This window comes from Salmo salar, chromosome ssa17 (assembly GCF_905237065.1).
Source record: "Salmo salar chromosome ssa17, Ssal_v3.1, whole genome shotgun sequence".
Lineage (NCBI taxonomy): Eukaryota > Metazoa > Chordata > Actinopteri > Salmoniformes > Salmonidae > Salmo > Salmo salar.
The window spans coordinates 28,843,501-28,869,494 of NC_059458.1; the positions used below are offsets into that span (position 1 = coordinate 28,843,501).

A 25,994-nucleotide genomic window follows, 5' to 3' on the forward strand; every position below is an offset into this window, starting at 1 on the left:
GTGAAAGAAGGAAGGGATGGTGGGATGGGTGTGAATGTCAGAAGTTCTAGTGAATCATAGTAATTGTTATTGTCGTCATCATCGTCATCATCGTCATTATCATCATTATCATAGTCATAACCATCACCACTTCCTGTCCTATCTGGTCTGGCTGTAACCAGAGGGCTCTGAGACACTTCATCAGGGGAGGTGGGCACACCGGGGAGAGAGGAGAGGACCCATGCTGTGCCGAGATAGGCCTAGTAAGGGAGCTTTAAGTTCATAAAAATAAAGAAATTAAAAATGTGTTTTTTAAATTATGTTATTCCAGGCCTCCTCGATCCTTGCACCGGGTCCTCTCCTCTCTCCCCATGTGCAGCCCGTAGATCATTTTATGCAGCACCAGTTTACCAATGATAAAAATATCTGCTAAAATATACAGTGCTGAAATGAAAAACATTTGATTCATAAACAGCCAATAGATGAGATATAAACACATTATTCATGACGTTTTCAGACTGCAACAGGTGGCTTCATGTCTACCATTCATTTTTGACCAACAACAACCCATGGTCTATCAGCAGCATGCGGTCAAGCTGGACGCACCTTGAGGAAGGAGAGGTTGCGGTTCCGGTCGATACTGGTGATCTCCAGGTTTCCCATGACCACCTCACAGTTCTCATAATGCTTCTTCAGGGTGCGGTACTGCTGGTCCAGGTCTGACAACGTGCTCAACTTGTTCTCCGTTCCAGGGCAAACTGCAGGGAGAGAGAGAGAAAAACAGATGTATATAAATAAATCTCACAATTCAACTTATCTACATTGTAAATAAGAATTTGTTCTTAACTAACTTGCCTAGTTAAAAAAGGTTACATTTTAAAATTAAAAAGAGACAGAGAGACAGAGAGACACACAAACAGAGAGACAAAGAGAGAGAGAGAAACAAAGAGAGACAAAGAAAGAGAGAGAGAGCGAGAGAGAGAGAGACAGAGAGAGAAACAAAGAGAGAGACAAAGAAAGAGAGAGAGAGAGAGAGAGAGAGAGAGAGAGTGACAGAGGGAGAAAGGGGATACAGAAGGAAAGAGAGGGATGAGGAGAAAGTGAAGTAGAGAGAAAGGAGCAGGGGGAGAGAGCACAGATGTTAATGTCACCGTGGAGAGAGAGAAAGGAGCAGGGGGAGAGAGCACAGATGTTAATGTCACCGTGGAGAGAGAGAAAGGAGCAGGGGGAGAGAGCACAGATGTTAATGTCACCGTGGAGAGAGAGAAAGGAGCAGGGGGAGAGAGCACAGATGTTAATGTCAACGTGGAGACAGAGAAAGGAGCAGGGGGAGAGAGCACAGATGTTAATGTCACCGTGGAGAGAGAGAAAGGAGCAGGGGGAGAGAGCACAGATGTTAATGTCACCGTGGAGAGAGAGAAAGGAGCAGGGGGAGAGAGCACGGATGTTAATGTCACCGTGGAGACAGAGAAAGGAGCAGGGGGAGAGAGCACAGATGTTAATGTCACCGTGGAGAGAGAGAAAGGAGCAGGGGGAGAGAGCACAGATGTTAAATGTCACCGTGGAGAGAGAGAAAGGAGCAGGGGGAGAGAGCACAGATGTTAATGTCAACGTGGAGAGAGAGAAAGGAGCAGGGGGAGAGAGCACAGATGTTAATGTCACCGTGGAGAGAGAGAAAGGAGCAGGGGGAGAGAGCACAGATGTTAATGTCACCGTGGAGAGAGAGAAAGGAGCAGGGGGAGAGAGCACAGATGTTAATGTCACCGTGGAGAGCTCCAGACCTGACCCTTGACAATGACAGAGCTTGGAGAGGTGGTAAACACTTGATTCCTCAAAGGCATTGACCTACAGTACCGGCTCTCCACGATCCCACCGCCATTTAATGAAATAAATTCTAATGAAGTTCATTGACCTTTACAGAAGGTTTGACTGCTGTCTTCTCATTACCTCTGATATTACAGGTCTTTCGTAGTATTAGTGGTGGCCGTGCCCATGTGGTGGATGACATCACTGGTAATAATGAAAACCAGCAATAACAATGAGTGTGTGAGGGTGGAATGGAGTGTGTCCCTGTGTGTGAGTGAATACAGCCATGGCCCCTCTATTATCTCACCCCAACCACCACTCCTAGTCCCCTACTCCCTCACCCCAACCACCACTCCTAGTCCCCTACTCCCTCACCCCAACCACCACTCCTAGTCCCCTACCCCCTCACCCCAACCACCACTCCTAGCCCCGTACTCCCTCACCCCAACCACCACACATAGCCCCCTACCCCCTCACCCCAACCACCACTCCTAGCCCCCTACCCCCTCACCCCAACTACCACTCCTAGCTCCCTACCACCTCACCCCAACCACCACACATAGCCCCCTACCCCCTCACCCCAACCACCACGCATAGCCCCGTACTCCCTCACCCCAAACACCACTCCTAGCCCCCTACCCCTCACCCCAACCACCACTCCTAGCCCCGTACTCCCTCACCCCAACCACCACACATAGCCCCCTACCCCTCACCCCAACCACCACTCCTAGCCCCCTACCCCTCACCCCAACTACCACTCCTAGCTCCCTACCACCTCACCCCAACCACCACACATAGCCCCCTACCCCCTCAACCCAACCACCACTCCTAGCCCCCTACCCCCTCACCTCAACCACCAACCACCCCCTCACCCCCCCTGCTGACTCCGATTCCCAGCTGCTATGCCTGGGTAGAGGAGGAGGGTGGCTTCCATGGTGCTCCAGGGGTTATCAGGTTCTGACACATCCCCTTTAGCCCTCTAGCCTCTCCACTGGACATGACACCTCATTACAAGCACCTATTTCCACCCATCAAACACCTTCTCTGGTGAACTGGCAGCTGCCACTACGGCCAAAGGCACTACTGGAGGATGTGTGTGTACGTTTGTACCAAATAGAGAGTCATTAACACAGAGAGAAAGTGTTTATTAATTTTATTTAACCTTTATTTAACTAGACAAGTCAGTTAAGAACAAATTCTTATTTACAAAGACGGCCTACACCGGCTAAATCCTAACACGTACGATGCTGGGACAATTATGTGCCGCCCTATGGGACTCCCAATTACGGCCGGTTGTGATACAGCCTGCAATCGAACCATGGTCTGTACTGATGCCTCTAGCACTGAAATGCAGTGCCTTAGATTTCTGGACCACTCGGGAGTCCGAACACAGAGAGAGAGAGAGAGAGAGAGAGAGAGAGAGAGAGAGAGAGAGAGAGAGAGAGAGACAGAGAGAGAGAGGGAGAGAGAGAGAGAGAGTCATTAACACAGAGAGAGAGTCATTCAAACAGAGACAGAGACATTAACACAGAGAGAGACTCATTAACACAGAGAGAGAGTCATTAACACATACAGAGAGTCATTCAAATAGAGAGAGAGTCATTAACACAGAGAGAGAGAGAGTCATTCAAACAGAGAGAGCGTCATTAACACAGAGAGAGTAATTAACACAGAGAGAGAGTCAGTAACACAGAGAGAGAGAGTCATTCAAACAGAGAAAGAGTCATTAACACAGAGAGAGCGTCATTAACACAGAGAGTCATTCAAATAGAGAGAGAGTCATTAACACAGAGAGTCGTTAACACAGAGAGAGCGTATTTAACACAGAGAGAGTCATTCAAACAGAGAGAGAGTTATTAACACAGAGAGAGTCATTAACACAGAGAGTCGTTCAAATAGAGAGAGAGTCATTAACACAGAGAGAGAGTCATTAACACAGAGAGAGAATATTTAACACACAGAGAGAGTCATTCAAACAGAGAGAGCGTCATTAACACAGAGAGAGAGAGTCATTAACACAGAGAGTGAGTCATTAACACCTTATTGAGTTCTGGGTTCTATCTTTCAGTCCCCACAACATTACAGTAGGTAAACATAGAGACCAACATTACAGTAGGTAAACATAGAGACCAACATTACAGTAGGTAAACATAGAGACCGACATTACAGTAGGTAAACATAGAGACCAACATTACAGTAGGTAAACATAGAGACACATTACAGTAGGTAAACATAGAGACCAACATTACAGTAGGTAAACATAGAGACCAACATTACAGTAGGTAAACATAGAGACCAACATTACAGTAGGTAAACATAGAGACCAACATTACAGTAGGTAAACATAGAGACCGACATTACAGTAGGTAAACATAGAGACCAACATTACAGTAGGTAAACATAGAGACACATTACAGTAGGTAAACATAGAGACCAACATTACAGTAGGTAAACATAGAGACACATTACAGTAGGTAAACATAGAGACCAACATTACAGTAGGTAAACATAGAGACACATTACAGTAGGTAAACATAGAGACCAACATTACAGTAGGTAAACATAGAGACCAACATTACAGTAGGTAAACATAGAGACACATTACAGTAGGTAAACATAGAGATCAACATTACAGTAGGTAAACATAGAGACCAACATTACAGTAGGTAAACATAGAGACACATTACAGTAGGTAAACATAGAGACCAACATTACAGTAGGTAAACATAGAGACCAACATTACAGTAGGTAAACATAGAGACACATTACAGTAGGTAAACATAGAGACCAACATTACAGTAGGTAAACATAGAGACCAACATTACAGTAGGTAAACATAGAGACACATTACAGTAGGTAAACATAGAGACACATTACAGTAGGTAAACATAGAGACCAACATTACAGTAGGTAAACATAGAGATCAACATTACAGTAGTGGTCAAAAGTAGTGCACTATAAAGGGAACAGCGTGTCATTTGGGAGGAAGTTATGAGGATGTAACTGCGGAGAGGCCACCTGGCCTATGATCAAACTCTCTCCACATCACTTCATTACATTAGGATACCTGTGGGGGGTGTGTGTGTGTGTGTGTGTGTGTGTGTGTGTGTGTGTGTGTGTGTGTGTGTGTGTGTGTGTGTGTGTGTGTGTGTGTGTGTGTGTGTGTGTGTGTGTGTGTGTGTGTGTGTGTGTGTACAAACATAACGCTAGTGTGATACCAGAGATTGCAGACAGACCCTATAGGCCTGATTGCTATGTTGGGGTGTGTGTGTGTGCATGCACGTGTGTGTGGCTGTGTACTCCTTATAACTGTCTTCTACAACCAGCTCAGAGCTCATAAGGTGACGCGGGGGCGTCAGTAATAAGTCCTTATTGAGCCCCTGAGGGGTGTAGTGTAGTGTAGCAGGGTAGAGGAGGGGCTGAGAGATTACAGAGTAGTGAGAGGAGAAGGGTAGAGACTATCTTAATACTTCAATCTAGACAGACAGACAGGAGACTGCTAGGAGAGGACAGAGGAATAGCCACAGACATGTACCAATCTAACCAATCAGACACTCTATTGGTCTGATCTATCTATCCATCCTCCAATCACAATAGAGAATGGGGCTTGGTGAGGTGGGGTTCAACCCTGTGAATAATTGTCTAGCACAGAGCGCCATACATTCCACCTCTGTGACGTTTGTTAAGTTTAAAGAATAAGATACACGTCCCCCAACAGGATATAGTGGGCATGGATATGGGTTTACTAAACTGAAGAGTGGTCTGACAACAGTACAACTGGATCCTGCTGGAGATATCAGTATTCATGCTGACTCACTGCAAACTGCTCTCTTTCTGTCCCATTGTAGAGGTGTCTAGATATACTCTTTCTTCCTAGCTATTTCTCTCTCTCTCTCTCTCTCTCTCTCTCTCTCTCTCTCTCTCTCTCTCTCTCTCTCTCTCTCTCTCTCTCTCTCGCTCTCCTACTCTCTCTCTCTCTCTCTCTCTCTCTCTCTCTCTCTCTCTCTCTCTCTCTCTCTCTCTCTCTCTCTCTCTCTCTCTCTCTCTCTCTTTCATCTGCAGCCCCTGCGGTGGTAGTGTAAGAATTGAGCCGTCACATCCAAGAGTTCACACACTGGGTTGGAGAGGGGAAAGAGGGAGAGAGAACGTCCATTTGATGCCCAGAGAGGCTGCCAACGGGAACAATAGGCAGACTATCTGTGGCCGTGTCACTCCCCAAGCAGGAGCGTGGCTCTTGGCAGAACTAATTTATTTTACCCAGTGAGAGACAGGGAGGAAGGGAGTTAGAGAGAGAGAGAGAGAGAGAGAGAGAGAGAGAGAGATCACCGTCAAAGAAAGAGGGCGAGAGAGAAAGAAGGACGGAAAAAGATTGCAAAAAAGATAGGTGGAGAGAAAAATAAAGAGATAGAAAGTGTGAGAGACTTGGCAACAGTAGAGTTCTGGGGGAATTCTTCCCTCTCAGCAATATAACAGTAGAGTTCTGGGGGAATTCTTCCCTCAGCAATATAACAGTAGAGTTCTGGGGGAATTCTTCCCTCAGCAATATAACAGTAGAGTTCTGGGGGAATTCTTCCCTCAGCAATATAACAGTAGAGTTCTGGGGGAATTCTTCCCTCAGCAATATAACAGTAGAGTTCTGGGGGAATTCTTCCCTCTCAGCAATATAACAGTAGAGTTCTGGGGGAATTCTTCCCTCTCAGCAATATAACAGTAGAGTTCTGGGGGAATTCTTCCCTCAGCAATATAACATTAGAGTTCTGGGGGAATTCTTCCCTCTCAGCAATATAACAGTAGAGTTCTGGGGGAATTCTTCCCTCTCAGCAATATAACAGTAGAGTTCTGGAGTAATTCTTCCCTCAGCAATATAACAGTAGAGTTCTGGGGGAATTCTTCCCTCAGCAATATAACAGTAGAGTTCTGGGGGAATTCTTCCCTCTCAGCAATATAACAGTAGAGTTCTGGGGGAATTCTTCCCTCTCAGCAATATAACAGTAGAGTTCTGGGGGAATTCTTCCCTCAGCAATATAACAGTAGAGTTCTGGGGGAATTCTTCCCTCTCAGCAATATAACAGTAGAGTTCTGGGGGAATTCTTCCCTCTCAGCAATATAACAGTAGAGTTCTGGGGGAATTCTTCCCTCTCAGCAATATAACAGTAGAGTTCTGGGGGAATTCTTCCCTCTCAGCAATATAACAGTAGAGTTCTGGGGGAATTCTTCCCTCAGCAATATAACAGTAGAGTTCTGGGGGAATTCTTCCCTCAGCAATATAACAGTAGAGTTCTGGGGGAATTCTTCCCTCTCAGCAATATAACAGTAGAGTTCTGGGGGAATTCTTCCCTCTCAGCAATATAACAGTAGAGTTCTGGGGGAATTCTTCCCTCAGCAATACGGCATTGCAGGTCCCAATGCCACAATGTCTTGACTCTGTACTAGATTCATTTCTACCACTCACTTTGTCTAATTTATGTATGTGGGACTGAATGACACTTCATTAAATGAATGATACAGTAATAAGTTACAGTAATAGTAGCCCCATTTGGATGTCTTGATGTTGTGCAGACTATATTCTCTATGGCCCCTCTCCCATTCCAATGTACATGTTGACCGGGGGTTGAAAGCACAGAGTTTTCGGTTAGATAATCCTGTTTTCTGAGTGGCTCCTGAATGGTGCAGCGGTCTAAGGCATTGCATCTCAGCACAAGAGGCTTCACTGTAGTCCCTGGTTTGAATCCAGGCAGCTTCACATCTGGCTGTGATGTGAATTTGTTGTAAATAAGAATTTGTTCTAAACTGACTTGCCTATTTAAATTCTGTAATGGAGGACTACATCAGCAAGGCTGTATTAGTGAACACCCCAATTCAATTACGACTTTATCCTCTCACCCAGTTCATTGGACGAGGACAAAAAATTGCTTCTGCTGTCAACCGTGTGTGAGTGCGTGCATGTTCGGGAGAGGCTGTTATTTACTGAGACATTGGCATCTGAGAGCCACTTATGATCTGAGATAAAGGCAAAGCCTCTCTACCTCTATCCAGCTCTCTCTCCACCTCTCTCTCCTACCTCTCTATCGACCTCTCTCTCCACCTCTCTCTCTACCTCTCTATCTAACTCTCGCTACCTCTCTCTCCACCTTTCTCCTACCTCTCTCTCTACTTATCTCTCCACCTCTCTCTCATTACTAGATTGATCCTCCCCTTTCCTCTCTGTCCTTGTCATCTTCTTCATATTTCTTCTCACCCTGCTCTCCTTTCATGAAACAACCGTTCACCACCAGTGTGACAGGATGTGATACTTGTTTTTGTCCTACTGTTCTAAATACTTTACGGTATTCTTAGTAGTGTGTGTGTGTGTGTGTGTGTGTGTGTGTGTGTGTGTGTGTGTGTGTGTGTGTGTGTGTGTGTGTGTGTGTGTGTGTGTGTGTGTGTGTGTGTGTGTGTGTGTGTGTGACACTGAGGTCTTTCAACTCCTCCTCCATGACTCAACCACCACCAAAAGCCTTTTCCCAGGGGTTGACGCCCTCCATGTGTCCCGCACAAGATTACCCATAATCTCATTCACCTCCGGATTACCCATAATCTCATTCACCTACGGATTACCCATAATCTCATTCACCTCCGGATTACCCATAATCTCATTCACCTCCGGATTACCCATAATCTCATTCACCTCCAGATTACCCATAATCTCATTCACCTCCGGATTACCCATAATCTCATTCACCTCCGGATTACCCATAATCTCATTCACCTCCGGCCGCCCAGTTAAGAGAGGAAACCCTTTTTTCACGAAGTGTGAAAAGATGTGTCCAATTCACTTCTGTAGAGCCTCCTGTTGACCTGTACGGTGGTCAGTTGACAGGTTTATGAGTGTAACAGTGTGTAACTGTACAACGGTTTAGTGGCTGACCGGAGCCACACTGGATGAAAGCAGAGCAGCGGTGTGAGGCGGCGAGTCGATGGCAAATGATGGTTAACAATCTGATACTTTAGCTACAGTAGCGCAGTAGGACGGTGGGGAGTTCTAGGTCTAGAATTGCATTTGACTTGGAAGACTGATAGTGGGCAAAGATAGGTGGAAATATAATGAACAAAAATATTAAAGCAATATGCAACAATTCATATAAGGAAATCAGTCAATTGAAATAAATAAATTAGGCCCTAATCTATGGATTTCACATGGGAATGCAGATATGCACCTGTTGGTCACAGATACCTTAAAAAAATAGGTAAGGTGGGGGCGTGGATCAGGAAACCAGTCAGTTTCTGGTGTGACCACCATCTGAACTCATGCAGGTTGACACATCTCCTTCACATAGAGTTGATCAGGCTGTTGATTGTGGCCTGTGGAATGCTGTCCCACTCCTCTTCAACGGCTGTGCGAAGTTGCTGAATATTGGCTGGAACTGGAACACACTGTTGTACATGTCGATCATCCCCACAACGCCATACACGTGGTCTGCGGTTGTGAGCCCGGTTAGACATACTGCCACATCCTCTAAAATGACATTGAAGGTGGCTTATGGTAAAGAAATTAACATTCAATTTTCTGGCAACAGCTCTGGCCATTCCTTCAGTCCGCATGACAATTGCACGCTGCCTCAAAACGTGAGACCTCTATGGCATTGTGTTGAGTGACAAAACTGCACATTTTAGGCATGAACTCTGAATGGTTAAGGTAAAGGTTAAGGTTCGGGATAGACTTTATGTTTGGATTCAAACATGCAACCTTTGGCACCGGAGGCAGATGTTTACACCCATCCACCATGCCCTAGCTAAACCAAAACCTACTTGAAGGTAACGGCCCTCACTGCTGCCCCTAGTGGCCAGTTTCCACGTCATCTCCCAGTGTCCTCAGACATGGATGGACGTGGAATACTGACCCGTATCACAGGTGACCTGGCTGCACGCCCTGCTAACAGAACCAATACAACATACGTGTCCCCAATGGAACTAACAGAACACGCGTGTCCTCTAGCTAACTAACATGCCTGATGCAAAGAGAGCACTGCTATAAGGTCCATGATGACGTAATGCTAAGAACCTTGATTTGAGGAGATCTGTTCTGGAGAGATCTGCTGTGCAGCATTTCACAGAGCAGCTGTTATTTAACGGAGTAAGGTCATGTATCACCTCTCATTGTGTTGTTTGCTAGGCATGGAAGCTCCTTGGTAAATATTTGGTCACTTTAGTTGTTTTTTTGTCCACCGACTAAATATGTGAGCTACATGCGTCCGTGACATGTCTTAGCTAATCGTATCATTACCCCTTCTCTCTGTCTACCAGGACAAAGCCTGCCTGTCTAACTGGCATCTCAACACCCTCATCATTACTGTTCTCTCTGTCTACCAGGACAAAGCCTGCCTGTCTAACTGTCATCTCAACACCCTCATCATTACTGTTCTCTCTGTCTACCAGGACAAAGCCTGCCTGCCTAACTGTCATCTCAACACCCTCATCATTACTGTTCTCTCTGTCTACCAGGGCAAAGCCTGCCTGCCTAACTGTCATCTCAACACCCTCATCATTACTGTTCTCTCTGTCTACCAGGACAAAGCCTGCCTGCCTAACTGTCATCTCAACACCCTCATCATTACTGTTCTCTCTGTCTACCAGGGCAAAGCCTGCCTGCCTAACTGTCATCTCAACACCCTCATCATTACTGTTCTCTCTGTCTACCAGGACAAAGCCTGCCTGTCTAACTGTCATCTCAACACCCTCATCATTACTGTTCTCTCTGTCTACCAGGGCAAAGCCTGCCTGCCTAACTGTCATCTCAACACCCTCGCCCTCATCATCATCTTTATCTCTTTAAATCCTCCCTCACAGAGCTAGGGACTGCTGCTGACAGAGAAACAAACCTACTCCGGCTCTCTTCAAATACATGAAGGTCCAGAGTGACTCTATACTGTAAAGACTCTCTTCAAATACATGACGGTCCAGAGTGACTCTATACTGTAAAGACTCTCTTCAAATACATGACGGTCCAGAGTGACTCTGTACAGTAAAGACTCTCTTCAAATACATGACGGTCCAGAGTGACTCTATACAGTAAAGACTCTCTTCAAATACATGACGGTCCAGAGTGACTCTATACTGTAAAGACTCTATTCAAATACATGACGGTCCAGAGTGACTCTATACTGTAAAGACTCTCTTCAAATACATGACGGTCCAGAGTGACTCTGTACAGTAAAGACTCTCTTCAAATACATGACGGTCCAGAGTGACTCTATACAGTAAAGACTCTCTTCAAATACATGACGGTCCAGAGTGACTCTATACAGTAAAGACTCTCTTCAAATACATAACGGTCCAGAGTGACTCTGTACAGTAAAGACTCTCTTCAAATACATAACGGTCCAGAGTGACTCTATACAGTAAAGACTCTCTTCAAATACATGACAGTCCAGAGTGACTCTATACTGTAAAGACTCTCTTCAAATACATGCCGGTCCAGAGTGACTCTATACAGTAATAGTCAGACTACTAGCCTGGAGCTGTGTGGATTTGTAACAGTTGTAGCGGTGGCTTGGATATTCTGAAACAGAGACCTGTTGAAGTGATTAAGAGCCAGAGTCAGGAAGTGTCATTGCCATCCATCACAGTTGTTAGGATCTGTCTATGTACTGCACAAGGTATGAAAGCAATCAATCATACCATACATGCAATACGGAGATAACATTTGACAAATGTAATCATAAAGTGTGAATACATAACAGAACGAAGTACGTTATGAATGTTCTAAGAATCCTTGCTATTGGGGATGTGTGAAGCCTAACTGCCCTCTCAACTCCCTCTCTAAAACCTTCCTCACAGAGCTATGTGGTGCTGCTGACAGGTAACAAACCTACTCACACTCTCTTCCAATAAACCACAGTCCAATGTGACCCTATACTGCAGTATTGGAGCTGTGTGTGGAGCTGTGTGTGGAGCTGTGTGTGGAGCTGTGTGTGGAGCTGTGTGTGCAGCTGTGTGTGGAGCTGTGTGTGGAGCTGTGCCGATGCAGCTGTGTGTGGAGCTGTGTGTGGAGCTGTGTGTGCAGTTGTGTGTGGAGCTGTGTGTGGAGCTGTGTGTGGAGCTGTGTGTGCAGCTGTGTGTGGAGCTGTGTGTGGAGCTGTGTGTGGAGCTGTGTGTGGAGCTGTGCCGATGCAGCTGTGGCTCTGCTTGACTGTTCTCAATGCAGTTGGACCTGTTGCTGTAGGATTCCGAGCCAGAGTCAGAGAACACCATTGCCATCCAGTTGATAGAAAACCACAGACAAACGCAATCATAAAGGTAAGAGCAGATAACCCATACTACAGTACACTCTGAAAACAATGTCCTCATTTCCATTAGAAAGACATTTAAGGGTGTCAAACGTGGGGCCCCAAACTCTTCCAGACAGAGACACAGAAGTAAACATAGACAGGGTTAGAGTGTAGTGACCCCGATCACTTTGTAATGATTGGATGCCTCCTCCAACCCCTCTGTGGCAGGCGCCCAGGTATGCTTCCAATAATTCCTTCTCATTTGAGCAGCACGTCTGAAGTCAGCCAGGTTCCTGGTACCACACCTTATCCTTCATGTTCACAGTCTGACTCCACCTACACACCCTCTTTATTCACCTCCCGCTCACACTCTCCCTCTCTCTCTCCCTCCATCTCTCCTTCTATCCCTCCCTCCTACCATCCCTCTTCCTTTACCTCTACCTAACTCCCTCCCTCCCTACCTCAATCCCTCTTCCTTCACCTCTACCATCCTCCCTCCTTCCCCCCTCCTACCATCCCTCATTCTTCACCTCCCCCTCCTTCCCACCATCCCTCTTTTTTCACCTCCCCTACCCTCCCCCCTCTCTCCCTCCCTCTTTCTTTACTTCCCCCCTCTCCCCATCCCACTCTCCCACCCTCCATCTATCTTCACCTCCCCCTCCCTCCCTCTCTCCTTCTTCATCTCTCCCTTCCCCTCCCTCTCTCCCCCCTGGCCTCGACCATGCGTCTTGACCAGTCACCATCAATTACCAGCTCAACACACACACACACACACACACACACACACACACACACACACACACACTCACACACACCACCACTATTCCGCAGCATTAGCACCCTCATCGCCCCAATCATTTCTCAGCAGGCGGTGGGACGATATCTGCCATCACCGACACAGGTGGGGTGGTCATTTGTATAACAGAGGGGGTCATGGGGGGAGGAGGGGGAGGAGAAGGGTGAGATGAGGGTTTAATGACTCGTCCCAGCCAATTTTCAGCCCATGGCTTCTCTTTGTGGGAAAATTAGGTTTGTAGTTAATGTAGCAGGGAGGGAGGGAAGTGGGGGGAGGTGCTGGGGGCTTTTTCTGATCCTGGGGTGGTGGTAAGGTGGGAGGGAGAGAGAGAGAGAGGAAGAGAGGAAGGGATTGCAGAATAAAGGGAGAGAAAGAGAAAGAAAAGGAGGGAGAGACAGTGAGAGGGAGGGAGGGAGGGGGAGGGAGGGAGGGAGGGAGGGAGGGAGGGAGGGAGGGAGGGAGGGAGGGAGGGACCCATGCAGAACAGGGGGATGGAGCATATGGTGGAGATCATTAAGGAAGAGGGTTCTAGAACCTTCCAAGCTTCAATATTTCTATTAGCATCACACAGCCTTCATCTGAACCAGGACACGTCTGGAGAAATGCTTTAATGCAGGAAGAGTCAGAGAAGATGTCAGTCATCAGTGTCAGATTGAGAAAAGAGAGAGAGAGAGAGAGAGAGAGAGAGAGAGAGAGAGAGAGAGCATACACAAACAAGCACACACACACACACCCACATATAAACACATGCACATATACAAGCACACGTACACAAAAACACTCTCCCTCTCTCTCCCTCCCTCTCCCAACTGACCTCCTTCCCTCCTCCCCCTCATCTTCCCTTCATGATTTTAATTTGATTCAGCTCCCCCATCTTTCATTGCTGGAATCAATAACCATTTGCCTGTGTGAAGGATGTAAATAGCCCAAATCTGACATTTAGAGGATATAAAACAGTGGGCTCTCAATATAATCACACCAATGGGAATCAAATGCTCCCACCAATCCATAACCTTATTATAAAATCTAATCAAATCAAAGTTAAGTTGTCACGTGGACCGAATACAACAGGTGTAGACCTTACAGTGAAATGCTTACTTACAGGCTCTAACCAATAGTGCAAAAAAGGTATTAGGTGAACAATAGGTAAGTAAGGAAATAAAAACAACAGTAAAAAGACATTGAAAAAAAGTAGCGAGGCTATATACATTAGCGAGGCTATAAAAGTAGCGAGGTTACATACAGACACCGGTTAGTCAGGCTTATTGAGGTAGTATGTACATGTAGATATGGTTAAAGTGACTATGCATACACTGGGGAGAACAAGTATTTGATACACTGCCGATTTTGCCGGTTTTCCTACTTACAAAGCATGAAGAGGTCTGTCATTTTTATCATAGGTAGACTTGAACTGTGAGAGATGGAATCTAAAACAAAAATCCAGAAAATCACATTGTATGATTTTTAAGTAATTAATTTGCATTTAAAATAAATATCAAAATGAGCATCCACATTCCTGCTGCATTTTGGTCCTCTATTCCCGACGACAACCGTTACACTCGATGTTGCAGCTGTAGAACCTTTTGAGGATCTCAGGACCCATGCCTAATCTTTTTCATTTCCTGAGGGGGAATAGGCTTTGTTGTGCCCTCTTCACAACTGTCTTGGTGTGTTTGGACCATTCTAGTTTGTTGGTGATGTGGACACCAAAGAACTTGAAGCTCTCAACCTGCTCCACTACTGCCCCATCGATGAGAATGGGGGCATGCTTGGTCCTCAATCGTAGTCCAGGTAGTCCACAATCATCTCCATCGTCTTGGTTACTTTGAGGGATAGGTTGTTATTCTGGCACCACCCGGCCAGGTCTCTGACCTCCTCCCTATAGACTGTCCCGTCGTTGTCGTTGATCAGGCCTACCACTGTTGTGTCGTCTGCAAACTTAATGATGGTGATGGATTCGTGCCTGGCCATGCAGTCGTGGGTGAACAGGGAGTACAGGAGGGGACTGAGCACGCACCCTGGGGGGCTCCCATGTTGAGGATCAACGTGGCAGATGTGTTGCTACCTACCCTTACCACCTTGGGGTGGCCCGTCAGGAAGTCCAGGATCCAGTTGCAGAGGGAGGTGCTTAGTCCCAGGATTCTTAGCTAAATGATGAGCATTGAGGGTACTATGGCGTTGAACGCTGAGCTGTAGTCAATAAATAGCATTCTCACAAAAGTGTTCCTTTTGTCCAGGTGGGAAAGGGCAGTGTGGAGTGCAATAGAGATTGCATCATCTGTGGATCTGTTTGGGCGGTATGGAAATTGGAGTGGGTCTAGGGTTTTTGGGATAATGGTGTTGATGTGAGCCATTACCAGCCTTTCAAAGCACTTCATGGCTACGGACGTGAGTGCTACGGGTCTGTAGTCATTTAGGCAGGTTGCCATTGTGTTCTTGGGTACAGGGACTATGGTGGTCTGCTTGAAACATGTTGGTATTACAGACTCAATCAGGGACATGTTGAAAATGTCAGTGAAGACACCTGCCAGTTGGTCAGCACATGCCGGAGCACACGTCCTGGTCATTCGTCTGGCCCTGCAGCCTTGTGAATGTTGACCTGTTTAAAGGTCTTACTCACGTCGGCTACGGAGAGCGTGATCACACAGTCGTCCCAAACAGCTGATGCTCTCATGCATGCCTCAGTGTTGCTTGCCTCGAAGCGAGTATAAAAGTGATTTAGCTTGTCTGGTAGGCTCGTGTCACTGGGCATCTCGCAGCTGTGCTTCCCTTTGTAGTCTGTAATAGTTTGCAAGCCCTGCCACATAAGACAAGCATCAGAGCCGGTGTAGTATGATTCAATCTTAGCCCTGTATTGACGCTTTGCCTGTTTGATGGTTCGTCGCAGGGCATAGCAGGATTTTTTGTAAGCTTCCGGGTTAGAGTCCCGCACCTTGAAAGTGGCAGCTCTACCCTTTAACTCAGTGTGAATGTTGCCTGTAATCCATGGCTTCTGGTTGGGGTATGTACGTACAGTCACTGTGGGGACGACGTCCTCGATGCACTTATTGATAAAGCCAGCGACAGATGTGGTGTACTCCTCAATGCCATCGGAAGAATCCCGGAACATGTTCTAGTCTGTGATAGCAAAACAGTCCTGTAGTTTAGCATCTGCTTCATCTGACCACTTTTTTATAGACTGAGTCGCTGGTGCTTCCTGCTTTAATTTTTGCTTGTAAGCAGGAATCAGGAGGACAGAGTTGTGGTCAGATTTACTAAATGGAGGGCGAGGGAGAGCTTTGTACGCGTCTCTGTGTGTGGAGTACAGGTGATGTAGAATTCTTTTCCCTTAACATGTTGATAGAAATTTGGTAGAACTGATGTAAGTTTCCCTGCATTAAAGTCTCCTGCCACTAGGAGCGCCACCTTTGGGTGAGTGGTTTCCTGTTCGCTTATTTCCTTCTACAGCTGATTGAGTGCGGTCTTAGTGCCAGCATCTGTCTGGGGTGGTAAATAAACAGCCACGAAAAGTATAGCTGAAAACTCTCTAGGCAAGTAGTGTGGCCTGCAATTTATCACAATATACTCTACTTCAGGCGAGCAAAATCTAGAGACTTCCTTAGATTTCGTGCACCAGCTGTTGTTTACAAATATGCACAGACCGCCCCCCCCTGGTCTTACCGGAGTGTGCTGTTCTATCTTGCCGGTGCAGCGTATATCCCGCTAGCTGAATATCCATGTCGTCATTCAGCCACAATTCCGTGAAACATAAGATATTACAGTTTTTGATGTCTCGTTGGTAGGATATTCATGACCGTACCTCGTCTAGTTTATTGTCCAATGATTGCACGTTGGCGAGTAATATTGACGGTAACGGCAGCTTTCCCACTCGCCTTCTGCGGATCTTTATGAGGTATCCCGCTCGGTGTCCTCTGTAGCTGCGTCTCTTCCTCTTGCAAATAACGGGGATGTTGGCCCTGTCGGGTATTTGGAGAATGTCCTGTGCGTCCCACTTGTTGAAGAAAAAATCTTTGTCTAATCCGAGGTGAGTGATCACTGTGCTGATATCCAGAAGCTCTTTTTTGACGTAAGATACGGTGGCAGAAACATTATGTACAAAATAAGTTACAAATAACGCGAAAAAACACATAGTAGCACAACTGGTTGGGCGCCTGTAAAACTGCTGCCAATTTTTCAGGAGCCGTTTTTTAACCTACTTTAGAAGTATGGACGGGGAAGAGAAGACCAGTGAGGAGTATGGCAGTATAACAGCCAATGAGAAGACCAGTGAGGAATATGGCAGTATAACAGCCAATGAGAAGACCAGTGAGGAATATGGCAGTATAACAGCCAATGAGAAGACCAGTGGGGAGTATGGCAGTATAACAGCCAATGAGAAGACCAGTGGGGAGTATGCAGTATAACAGCCAATGAGAAGACCAGTGAGGAATATGGCAGTATAACAACCAATGAGAAGACCAGTGAGGAGTATGGCAGTACAACAGCCAATGAGAAGACCAGTGGGGAGTTTGGCAATTTGTGTGTTGTCAGTGTTTGTTTTCTCTGTGTGGGTCGCATCTGTCTATGAATGTGTGTTGTAAACGATTATGTGTAGGATTCTGTGTGCATGATTTTGTTAACTGTATCTCAGAGTGCATGTGCATTATGCTTGTGTGTGTGTGTGTGTGTGTGTGTGTGTGTGTGTGTGTGTGTGTGTGTGTGTGTGTGTGTGTGTGTGTGTGTGTGTGTGTGTGTGTGTGTGTGTGTGTGTGTGTGTGTGTGTGTGTGTGTGTGTGTGTGTGCACATGTGTATGGGAAAGTGTTTGAGTCAGTCAGCCACTTGGGTATCCCTGCAGAGCCATGCCAGTATGTGATCCAGCCTGTTAGTGATGATGGTGCTACTATTTGTCCTGTGCCCCTCCCCTGGTCTGACCCTGGTCGTGATGATGGTGCTACTGTTGGTGCTGCGCCCCTCCCCTAGTCTGATCCTGGTAGTGATGATGGTGCTACTATTGGTCTTGTGCCCCTCCCCTGGTCTGATCCTGGTAGTGATGATGGTGCTACTGTTGGTCCTGTGCCCCTCCCCTGGTCTGATCCTGGTAGTGATGATGGTGCTACTGTTGGTCCTGTGCCCCCTTCTCCCCCTGGTCTGATCCTGGTAGTGATGATGGTGCTACTGTTGGTCCTGTGCCCCTCCCCTGGTCTGATCCTCGTAGTGATGATGGTGCTACTGTTGGTCCTCTGCCCCCCCCGCCCCCCTTCCAATCTGACCCAGGCCTACAGCTCCACTAATGCCAGCTGACAGGGCCAGGCCTCGGACCCCTCAGCCCTTTCCTCCACACGCTATGGTCCCCAACCGTCCCCTACAGGCCCTCAATGTGGTACCCTGACCTGGCTACAGCGCCTCCCTGGGGGGGATAGGATGGAGGCTCTAACCCTTGTCAGACTACCATGACCCACTATGATTCACCACATGCACACATATCCTGGTCACAGCCTCCAAGAACCTGAGGCCCTTGTTAAGGTCACCAACATCATGAACTTTATCCAGTACCATAACATTTTAGCCAAAAACCTGGTTGCCGCTGCTAGGAGGCTGAAACATGGCCGCAATTGGATCTTCAAGACAATAACCCCAAGAACATGTAAAAATACACACATAAATGGTTAATTGACCACAAAATCTGGAAGAATTCTGTATGTGTTTTCCAACTCATAAAACATTTGAGGAAAAGGCTCAGTGCCATTATCCTCGCAAGGTGAGTTAATGAAATGTATTGAAAACAGGGGTGTCAATAATTTCGACCACTACAGAAAGAAAGTCAATTTTTCTGAACAATTCTATTAGTATAAAATAATATAATATATTTTTTACTGCATATAATAGAGCTCAGTATTTTTTATATTTATTTTATACAGTCATTTTTACACTATATATACAAAAGTATGTGGACACCCCTTCAAATTAGTGTTTTCGGCTATTTCAGCCACACCCATTGCTGACAGGTGTATAAAATCGAGCACACAGCCGTGCACATAGCGAGGTCCGTACAGAAATGTTCTGTTGAGATTGGTGTGGAAGAACTTTCCTGATCTGCACAGAGCCTTGACCTCAACCCCAACGAATACCTTTAGGATGAATTGGAATCCCAAGTGCGAGCCAGGCCTAATAGCTCAACATCAGTGCCCGACCTCACTAATGCTCTTGTGGCTGAATAGAATCATATCCCCACAATAATGTTCCAACATCTAGTGGAAAGCCACCCCAGAAGAGTGGGGGCTGTTATAGGAGCAAAAGGGGGACCAACTCCATATTAATGCCTATGATTTTGGAAAGAGATGTTCGACGAGCAGGTGTCAACATACTTTTGGTCATGTAGTGTATCAAGGGTGTCAATAATTTCGTACATACACAGTGCCTTCGGGAAGTATTCAGACCCCTTGACTTTTTCCACATGTTGTTAGGTTACAGCCTTTTTTCCCCTCAACAATCTACAAAAAATACCCCATAATGACAAAAACAGGTTTGTAAAATATAATTATCACATTTACATAAGTATTCAGACCCTTTACTCAGTACTTTGTTGAAGCACCTTTGGCAGTGATTACAGCCTCAAGTCTTATTGGTTATGACGCTACAAGCTTGGCACACCTGTATTTGGGGAGTTTCTCCCGTTCTTCTCTGCAGATCCTCTCAAGCTCTGTCAGGTTGTGTGGGGATCGTCGCTGCACAGCTATTTTCAGGTCTCTTCAGAAATGTTATATCGAGTTGATATCCGGGTTCTGGCTGGGCCACTCAAGGACATTCAGAGACTTGTCCCGAAGCCACTCCTGCGCTGTCTTGGCTGTGTGCTTAGGGTCGTTGTCCTGTTGGAAGGTGAACCTTTGCCCCAGTCTGAGGTCCTGAGTGCTTTGAAGCGGGTTTTCATCAAGGACCTCTCTGTACTTTGCTCCGTTCAGCTTTGCCTCGATCCTGACTAGTCTCTTAGTCCCAGCCGCTGAAAAACATCCCCACAGCATGATGCTGCCACCACCATACTTCACTGTAGTGATGGTGCCAGGTGTCCTCCAGATGTGACGCTTGTCATTCAGGCCAAAGTGTTCAATCTTGGTTTCATCAGACCAAAGAATCTTGTTTCTCATGGTCTTAGAGTCTTTAGGTGCATTTCGGCAAACTACAAGCGGGCTGTCATGTGCCTTTTACTGAGGAGTGGCTTCCGTCTGACCACTCTACCATAAAGGCCTGATTGGAGGAGTGCTGCAGAGATGGTTGTCCTTCTGGAAGGTTCTCCCATCTCCACAGAGGAACTCTACAGTCGTGGCCAAAAGTTTTGAGACTACACAAATATTAATTTCCACAAATTTTGCTGCTTCAGTGTCTTTAGATATTTTTGTCAGATGTTACTATGGAATACTGAAGTATAATTACAAGCATTTCATAAGTGTCAAAGGCTTTTATTGACAATTACATTAAGTTGATGCAAAGAGTCAATATTTGCAGTGTTGACCCTTCTTTTTCAAGACCTCTGCAATCTGCCCTGGCATGCTGTCAACTAACTTCTGAGCCACATCCTGACTGATGGCAGCCCATTCTTGCATAATCAATGCTTGGAGTTTGTCAGAATTTGTGGGTTTTTGTTTTGTCCACCCACCTCTTGAGGATTGACCAAAAGTTCTCAATGGGATTAAGGTCTGGGGAGTTTCCTGGCCATGGACCCAAAATATCCATGTTTTGTTCCCCGAGCCACTTAGTTATCACTTTTGCCTTATGGCAAGGTGCTCCATCATGCTGGAAAGGGCATTGTTCGTCACCAGACTGTTCCTGGATGGTTGGGAGAAGTTTCTCCCGGAGGATGTGTTGGTACCATTCTTTATTCATGGCTGTGTTCTTAGGCAAAATTGTGAGTGAGCCCACTCCCTTGGCTGAGAAGCAACCCCACACATGAATGGTCTCAGGATGCTTTACTGTTGGCATGACACAAGACTGATGGTAGCGCTCACCTTGTCTCTCCGGACAAGCTTTTTCCCGGATGCCCCAAACAATCGGAAAGGGGATTCATCAGAGACAATGACTTTACCCCAGTCCTCAGCTGTCCAATCCCTGTAGCTTTTGCAGAATATCAGTCTGTCCCTGATGTTTTTCCTGGAGAAAAGTGGTTTCTTTGCTGCCCTTCTTGACACCAGGCCATCCTCCAAAAGTCTTCGACTCACTGTGCTTCCAGATGCACTCACACCTGCCTGCTGCCATTCCTGAGCAAGCTCTGTACTGGTGGTGCCCCGATCCCACAGCTGAATCAACTTTAGGAGACGGTCCTGGCGCTTGCTGGACTTTCTTGGGCGCCCTGAAGCCTTCTTCACAACAATTGAACCGCTCTCCTTGAAGTTCTTGATGATCCGATAAATGGTTGATTTAGGTGCAATCTTACTGGCAGCAACATCCTTGCCTTTGAAGCCCTTTTTCTGCAAGCAATGATGATGGCACGTGTTTCCTTGCAGGTAACCATGTTTGACAGAGGAAGAACAATGATTCCAAGCACCACCCTCCTTTTGAAGCTTCCAGTCTGTTATTCGAACTCAATCAGCATGACAGAGTGATCTCCAGCCTTGTCCTCGTTAACACTCACACCTGTGTTAACGAGAGAATCCCTGACATAATGTGGCAGGGCTGAAATGCAGTGGAAATGTTTTTGGGGGATTCAGTTAATTTGCATGGCAAAGAGGGACTTTGCAATTAATTGCAATTCATCTGATCACTCTTCAAAACATTCTGGAGTATATGCAAATTTCCATCATACAAACTGAGGCCGCAGACTTTGTGAAAATTAATATTTGTGTCATTCTCAAAACTTTTGGCCACGACTGTACAGCTCTGTCACCTCCCTGGCTGTTCAGTTTGGCCGGGCGGTTAGCTCTCGGAAAAGTCTTGGTGGTTCCAAACTTCTTCCATTTAACAATGATGGAGTCCACTGTGTTCTTGGGGACCTTCAATGCTGCAGAAATTGTCTGTTACCCTTCCCCAGATCTGTGCCTCGATACAATCCTGTCTCGGAGCTCTATGGACAATTCCTTCGACCTCATGGCTTTGTTTTTGCTCTGACATGCACTGTCAACTATGGGACCTTTTAAAGACAGGTTTGTTTGTCCTTTTACAAATTATGTCCAATCAATTGAATTTACCACAGGTGGACTCCAATCAAGTTGTGGAAACATCTCAAGGATGATCAATGGAAACAGGATGCACCTGAGCTCAATTTTGAGTATCATCGCAAAGTGTCTGAAAACTTATGTAAATAAGTTATTTCTGTTTTTTTTTTTCATACATTTACAAACATTTCTAAAAACCTGTTTCTGCCTTGTGATTATGGGGTATTGTGTGTAGATTGCTGAGGATTTGTATTTATTTAATCCATTTTAGAATAAGGCTGTTACGTAAAATGTTGGGGAAAATGTCAAGGGGTCTGAATACTTTGCGAAAGCACTGTACGTCAATCTGCATCAAGCAAATCAAACATTGCTTTGAATCCCAGTGAGAGTCTGCTGAAGAACCGAGCCAAACTCAAGTGGAAAAAAGGATCTTATAGTGTAAGGACTGAGCTTTGATCAGCTGTGTGCCCATCCATTCAACACAGCAGCTTAGAGGAAATAGAGGGAGGCAGGGTATGAAAGAAAGAAAGAAAGAAAGAAAGAAAGAAAGAAAGAAAGAAAGAAAGAAAGAAAGAAAGAAAGAAAGAAAGAAAGAAAGAAAGAAAGAAAGAAAGAAAGAAAGAAAGAAAGAGGAGGCTGTGTGTGTATGTGTGTGTGTTCGTGGCTATACATTGTGTTGTGTGTTTCTCTATCCATGTGTGTACTCACTGCTCACACTATTAAATCAACCAGCATATTTGAATCCCAACAGGACCAGTGCTGTTGTGTTTGTGAGTCAGCACACCCCTTGTTGTTAATCTGTCTCTCTATCATCTCTGTTCCTCCCTGTCCTTTATGAAGTCCACTGTGTCCACTCTGTCCCGGTACCAGCAGACCAACCCTGACCTTTCTGCCTGGCCGCCGCTGGCCGCCACACGATCCATAATTATGAAATGAAATGAATTAGCGTCTGGCGGTGATGGCAGCATCCTAACAGAGTAATGGTTATAGAGCGCTGGGTAATATTGAACTCAATGGTTTGTGAGTAATGCTTCCATCAGGAAAGGCCTTTGCCTCCTCCTCCTCCAAGGACACGTTCCAAACCACAACCTATTTCCTATGTAGTGCATTAGGGCTCACAGGGATCTGGTCTAAAGTAGTAACCTATATAGGGAATAGGGTGCCATTTAAAGCCAGGGACATTAAAGAGCGGACGCCTGTGATGTAGCTGTGTCCTGACATGAGGTGTGTGTGTGTGTGTGTGTGTGTGTGTGTGTGTGTGTGTGTGTGTGTGTGTGTGTGTGTGTGTGTGTGTGTGTGTGTGTGTGTGTGTGTTAGAACTGTCTGAGCTAAACCACAGCAGACAGGGAGTTGCCTCTGGGAAAACGAAATAAATATTAGGATAAAAATTATTTGTTCTCACAATGTTACACTAAATTCACCCAGCTAGCGCACAACGTTCTGAGAACCATATGTTTCTTAGAGCTTGGTGTGAGAGTGGTTGTCCTATGATTATTGTGCATACAATCTTCCCACAACTTTCTGGAAACGTTACTGGATAGTTGCTTGGCTTTGGAACATTCTCAGCACATTTAAGGAACCTGACCAAAAAATCTTTGTTTTCTTGGTATTTCAATAATTTAACAGAACATCTGCTTGAAGTTCAAACATGGTTACATTTCATTTTAAATGTTCTAGGAATGTTCTCCAACTGGCTTGAAAATGGAAATGTTATCAAATAGTTCAGAGAACGTTAAGAAACATTCTTATGTGGGTATTTCAGTACTTCAGCGTAACGTTTCCTACAGGTTTACTCAAGGTTCTATTTAAAGTCATGTTGTCAAATTGTTCTGAGAACGTTGAGAAAATGTTCCATAAAAACCACAAGAAACCTCAGAGAACAAATCCATTCCTTTCTCAGCCTCAACAAAACGCTCTGTCTTGTGTGTTCAGGTGTGTTGGCCACGCCCACTAATTGGCCACACTTGATCTTAATGAGTGCGTGTTTCTTTTGAAAATGAGGTCAAATTAACATCTTTCAATGCGTGATATATATTTTTTTGCATGCTAGCTCCATCCTGGTGGCACAGTGGACTAATTCCATGATAGAGAACAGAAACTAATAGGTTTGAATCACACTGATGCTGGGTCACAATAAAAAATAAAAACATGTGTTTGCATGAATAATGCCTATGGAAATTAATTTCCATGTGTCATATCTGTCTTAGGAGTAAAAAAATACCTCTTTGATGTCATACAAGCAAGTCAAACACCCATATACGCATTTCACATTTCCATATCATAAAACTCATGTTGTGCCAATGTTTATGATCATTATGTTCGATGTACAGTTACAAAATGACATGGTGTCATACCCTGGGTTGTTCTGTGATGAAAATTTGCCGCGGCACACGCACCTGAATGCACTCATTTCTATGCGCACCAGAATTACGATCCATTTCCCTGAATTGCAACGTGAAAGCCTGAAACTGTAATATCATATTTTATAATTTAGCTAGTCATGTTGGCAGTAGAACAAGCTTTTAAATGATGCCCACCTGACCCAGATTGTGATTTACAATGGACTATTTTGGAATGTGTAAACAACAGTAATTGTGTAAAGGTGGGGGTGCTGGTTGTGTTCCACCAAAACAACTACAAGTGTGCTCGCTCTAGTTCCTCAACGGCACAGCTAGGACAGCTCAAAAAAAGCCCCTTATAGTTGAAGAATCCCTTTGGAGAAGTGTGTGTCCACTTGGAGACACCAGTAAGTTCTCTCACTCAATGTCAGGCAGTGGTTAACTGGTGCAGTGAATCAGGCGCAGGAGAGCAGAAATGAGTGTACAAGGTATTTAATTCCACCAGTATACAGACAATACTCAAAGTGCGGCAAAATACCGGTCACTCAAAAATAACCCGGCAAACATAACCAGCCGACAAGTACCGCCATGAACAATAAATAAACACGCACACTAACATGTGGGAAAGAGAGGGTTAAATAATGAACATGTAATTGGGGAATAGAAACCAGGTGTGTAGAAAACAAAGACAAAACAAATGGAAAATGAAAAGTGGATCGGCGATGGCTAATAGACCGGTGACGTCGACCGCCGAACGCCGCCCGAACAAGGAGAGGGACCGACTTCGGCAGAAGTCGTGACACTCAAACCCTTGTCATTTTTTGGTATTATGTTGCGCCTACCCACATTTTCCAGGAATATTGGTATCATGTTACTGAATGTATCCAAAGTATTTTCAGATTTCGTTATCAACAAATGCCGCAAAAAGTACAGTAAATGTAAAAAGCACATAAAATCAACAGTGAAATGTTTGGATTCAGTCTTGTGTCAGGTGAACTGTTGTGTCCTGACCTTTAGTCATAATTTCCCATCATCTCCAAACTGTTCCCTTTTAATTACTACCATGCTTATGCATATGCTTATTCTCTTTTTTAGTTTTTCTATATTTCTTCTGTAAGAAACATTTAATATTTAGCCCTATCCATATAATTCCCACGTGTGTAAAGGGTTAATAAAACCTCTAAATAACCAATACTTTCCATTCTTAGAGCATTGATAAAACCTCCCAGGAAAACCTCTAGGGAACCAGAGTAAAAGATTCTCAGAATCTCCCTGCAACCCAAAAATAAACCTTCCCAGAACAGGTGACATATTCACTTCTGTTCTCACAACGTTTAAAAAAGGTTTAGCGGCGCAGCGCTCTGAGGCACTGCATCACAGTGCTTGAGGCGTCTCTACAGACCCGGGTTCGATCCCAGGCTGTGTCACAACAGGCCGTGACCGGGAGTCCCATAGGGCGGTGCACAATTGGCCCAGCTTGGTCCGGATTAGGGGAGGGTTTGGACGGGGGGGGGCTTTACTTGGCTCATCGCGCTCTTGTCGTGGACGGGTACCTGCAGGCTGACTTTGGTCATCAGTTGAATGATGTTTCCTCTGACACATTGATGTGGCTGGCGGGTGGGTGTTAAGAAGAACGTTTTGTCTGGTCATGTTTCGGAGGACACATGACTCGACGTTTGCTCCTCCTGAGCCCATTGGGGAGTT

General features: G+C 45.5%; 1 protein-coding gene across 2 annotated transcripts in view; it reads right to left on the reverse strand.

The window, feature by feature from the left end:
* Nucleotides 1–25,994, reverse strand: part of LOC106593673 (receptor tyrosine-protein kinase erbB-4) — a 617,461-nt gene that overhangs the window by 314,066 nt on the left and 277,401 nt on the right. For both annotated transcript variants that reach the window (XM_045699348.1, XM_045699347.1), the window contains exon 2: nucleotides 586–737. In XM_045699348.1, the coding sequence (XP_045555304.1) occupies nucleotides 586–737 (152 nt within the window). The remainder of the gene's footprint in view (nucleotides 1–585; nucleotides 738–25,994) is intronic.